The 4,510-nt window shown below is 41.2% G+C and overlaps 1 protein-coding gene across 1 annotated transcript in view; it reads right to left on the bottom strand.

The window, feature by feature from the left end:
- Positions 1-2,776: 2,776 nt before the first annotated feature.
- KBTBD8 (kelch repeat and BTB domain containing 8) overlaps positions 2,777-4,510 on the bottom strand; it is a 20,555-nt gene continuing 18,821 nt past the window's right edge. Inside the window, exon 4 of the mRNA XM_018554621.1 lies at positions 2,777-3,281. Within this exon, the coding sequence (XP_018410123.1) occupies positions 2,821-3,281 (461 nt within the window). The 3' untranslated portion in view covers positions 2,777-2,820. The remainder of the gene's footprint in view (positions 3,282-4,510) is intronic.

The raw sequence follows: 4,510 nt of genomic DNA, 5'->3' as shown, positions 1-4,510 counted from the left end.
TTCAGTCGGTGCAATACCAATGGATAAAAAGTTAATTTGGAAGAATTTGTCTCCAATGAGTAAGTGTCGATCTTTTCTACGGATCCAGAAGGCCTGGATTTGAGCTACATGGCCTACTTGCCTTCTAGGGCATATGGCTGTGATGGGCGGCAATTCTGATCCAAACATAGTGTAGCGTCCAATAGGATTGGCTTGTGTGTATGACAGCAAAACCCTGGAAAGTAAATCAATTTTCTACAGAAAAGTCAAACTGCTATCAAGCTTTAGCTATAGGGCTCGTTCACACCATGGCTCCAGGCTCAACACAAGGACACATCTCTATGTGCTGTTCACATCATAAATATCAAAGATGCAGCCCGTCCCCATTTTTAAGCAACACACCATAAAACGTCTCAAAGGGCTGTTGCACTTTGCTAAATGAAGTGTATGTTAATGTTCAATAAAGTTTAAAAAATTTTTTTAAAAACACTGCGATGTGTTATGCCGCATTGTTGCCCAATGATCACCAGCGGATGCACAACGAAAATGCACGTCCGCCAGTGTGAACGAGCCCTTATTCCAAGCCATTGGTAACATATCAAAACAGAACTTTTAACCAATTTGATAAATTTGCATTGCAGATGGTCCAAAAGGCAGAACAGAATAAAACATTTAAACTCCACTTCCAACTCAACTCCCGTTTCTAAATAGCTTATTACTCTACTCATTCAAGTAGCTGCAAACGTGCAGCTAGAACCATGCACAAGTATTTCAGGAGTGAATGATCAAAAAGCTCTGTACTTCTAAAATGTACAATACTTGGGAGCGTCAGCAGTTTTTTTTTTTTGTACGTTTAGAAGTGTGCACATGCAGCCTCAAATCTATTCTGCCAATAGAACCCTACTTGAATACATTTACAAAAAGAAAAACAAAAAAAAAGAACACATTTTGGGGTTAAATATCCTAGATTTGGTCTTCTAGTTTTTTTTTTGTTTTGTTTTTCCTACAAAGATAGCACCATTGAAATACAAAAATTAAAGCATGTGAACAAAAACCCGCTCTAAACGTGCTTTTTCCAACAAATAAAATACATAGTAATCTATACAAGATAAAAATCAATACTGAAGGAAGCATTAAAACAGCCCAAAATGAGAAACTCTACAAAAATGAAAAATGTGTATTGCAGCCTCTATGACGGTGGAAAAATTACAGTACGTCGTGAGCTGTAAGGGAGGGATGATGGTAGATGGATAAAACCCACTTCTCTCTAGTGTTTTATAATAAAATGCATTCATTCTCTAAATAAAAAAGGGAGGGAAAGACACAAAGCCGAGTGATATTGCCTCAGATATTACCCGTATTAATTCTTCAAACCTTAAAAGATGCAGTACCACGTCGACTTATTGTGCCACGGTGTAGCAATGAAGGCACTCCGAGATAGACCATCTCCGACACCATGCACGGGATTTTTCCATATATGATGTAGGAGACGGTATTTACTGCTTTCATTTATTAGCAAACCTACCAGGACAACTAAGGGGGTAGCAAAGATTTCCACCACCTTTCGTGGTCAAGTCAAAAAAGGTTGACCAAGAAGAGAGTACGTTTTCACCAAAAACTATATTACTCATGTTATGTAAACAGCAGATCCTCCCAAAACCACCGTTTAGTTTTTTTTGCAGATGCCGATGGACAAAGTCACCTATTGGTTCAAGCGAATATGGCTGGGTTATAAGCGTTATACCTGCCCATTCCTTTGATCTGAGCAATGACCTCCACACATCAGCCACAGTTCCATGTTGCATGCTGTGGCTTCTTCCCCTAGTTCCTACATCACAGGACAAAGCAGTGTAGAGGTCAATGGAAGGAACCAGTGCAGGCATCCGACACTCCCAGAAGTGTCGATTGTGACTCTGCAGGCAGCCGTAGCCCTTAGAGTGGAGATCATAGAAGTGGAGATTGTAGGAGCAGAGATCAGAACATGCAGGTATAATGCCTCTTTTAAAAGGTGGTGCTTTGCTACATTTTAACCCAGCGACACAGTTGCATTTAATTTTTATATATACGCAACTACGGCTGGGAGAGTCTTCAACTCGGCAACTCCAGGACAAAAAGGCCTACTGCCCAAGCACAGCAAGTTTAATATATATTTTATAAAAAAAAAGAATATTTAATCCAGACCACCTTTGTAAGGCCCACTACAAGTCAATGGAAATAGGAATTCAGGGATACTAATCTAGGCAATGGGAGTCCACCAAAAGGTAAGCTGGATGATGCAACCAACTGGCATCAATTGAAACTAAAGCAGTAGTTTTGATCGGCCTAATACCCATTAATACTAAAATAAAACAAGAACTGCCCTCCCAAAAAAAAAACCTCCGGTGTTGGGATGTCCAAAACTTATGAGCCAACAGGAGTTCGTAGATTCTTTTTTTTTATCAATTGCAGTTTTGCTCGCTCTAGTGCATAGATATCTTGGTTCCTCTATAGCAAATCAATAACTTACTTTAAAAATATTTTGTACCTACAAAAAAAAAAAAAAAAAACACAAAACGGAGTGATTAAATGTACGCTATGAAGACAATGCCGATAATTGCACTTTGTAAACTCAGGTTTCACCGAATAAAAAACAGTGGTGAGAAAACGAAAAAGAATAGCTGTACCCCTTCACCAACTCATACTGCAACCTTGAAAAGCACCCATCCACAAATACAGAAAACTGTCCACTTTTTAACAAACATTAAATACTGACAAATATTTTTTTTGTTTGTTTTTGATCAGTTTTTTTTTTTTTTTTTTTTCCTTCTTCCCCATGGCAGCTTAGAAAAGCCATTTTAAAGTCTACAAAACCTTTTGAAGACACTGGGGATAAAGTTTAGCAACTGCACATTCAAAGTGACGGCCCAAGTCCCATAGCCTCTCGGGTGTTTCGTAGACTTTTTTCCAACTGTCAGCCACCTCGTCATACTGGTAGAGGGAATTTTTTCGACTGGTTCGGAAAACGAACTCCTCTACGCTGACTTGGGTCGCACGCACAAATAAGTGGAGTTTACCCTTCAGGACCAAAAGTTTGATGTACGGGTTAGAAGACTGTTCACATGGAAGATCGCTCTTTCGAGTCCACCGGTTCTGCTCGACATCGTAAGCTTCGACGGTGAGCACCCGCTGGTTGCCTCGGATTCCAGCTACATAGTAGATGTTCTCTTTGTACACAGCTGCCATGCCTTGAACTCTCGGCACACTCATGGGAGTTAAGTAACACCAATAATCTTTGTGAGGATCATAGCACAGAAATACATCGCCTAGATTGAAAAAATGGAAAAAAAAGCAAAAAGTAATATTTTAGGGGAGGAAAAACCAAAAACACACATCACTTTTTACTTACCACCCCCTTCAAAAGGCAGTTTCACCTGCAATATGGCCAAGTGGCTGCCTGTCATGAGGCTGGGCTTGGTACAAACCTAGTTCACATGAGTTTGTCCAAGCCCACTACAAACCATGACCGCCACTCCCTACTCCTCACTTGGGTTAGAAGGAGGGGGTGGTAGTCAGTTTTGAGCAGGTTCAGGTGAACTCATGTGAACTGGGTTCACACCCAAGCCCAGCCTCATCACTAGTGGCTGCGAGTTCAAACCACAATTAGTGTTGTTGCTGAACAGATTGTATACAGGTTTTTGAGCATGTTCAGGAAGTTTTCTACAATTGGTACAGCGTCTAATGGCAAATAGGATAGCAAAGCAAAGGAACCTCAAGTGCTGGATAGATGGGGATGTCTTTAAAGCTGGTCTGAAGACGTTGTCCCTTGAAAAGCAAGGAGATCAAAGGTTCTGCAGTCCAGCACTTTATCCAAAGTGTCCTATGCATCTCAACTGACACGAGATGCATGTGAGAAAGAGGTTTCTAGTAATCCGTCATAGCTGAAATTTAAAGATACAGCCATCTGCTTCACACATCCTATAAGCAGATCAACCTTGGCAGTGGTCAGATATCTTAAGGGATTTAGACCAGTCAGGCAGGATTTGATAAAGTTAGTTCACAGCCAGAATCGGATGAAGGGCATAGCGAGAACAGAGCTCTACAAAAGGGCCTTCAACTGCTTATCAGTTGGGTCCTTAAAGACCGGCACATCCGCCCACTGGAATAGAAAGCACCCTGTTAAAAGGTGGAACCCTGCTGGATCCACAGTGGGAATAGTTAACTTGTGCACAAAACAGTTGCGAAATTAGATAAGCTGCGTTTAAAAAGAGCAAACGGATTGCCAAGGTGTTTCTCTATGAACATTGGGGTGCAAAGAGTAAGTCTTTGAGGCCTTATGAGTTTTAAACGACCTAAGGCTAGAAAAAACAAAACAGGCTGATCCTCTAGTTTCAGAGTGGTGCGTACTGCACCAATAAAAGCCAAAACAGTCTAGAAGTAATAGCAGTAGACTGCGAATCCTCAGGGGCTAGCTCATTAGTCAAACACTGGAACAACTCAGTATCAGAAAGTCTCTGGGACACCCAGTACAGCAGGTCTATCCCCCCCCCCCCCC

This window comes from Nanorana parkeri, unplaced genomic scaffold (genome assembly GCF_000935625.1).
Source record: "Nanorana parkeri isolate BGI_ZX_2015 unplaced genomic scaffold, ASM93562v1 scaffold9, whole genome shotgun sequence".
NCBI lineage: Eukaryota > Metazoa > Chordata > Amphibia > Anura > Dicroglossidae > Nanorana > Nanorana parkeri.
This window is presented reverse-complemented; position numbering and strand designations above follow the sequence as displayed.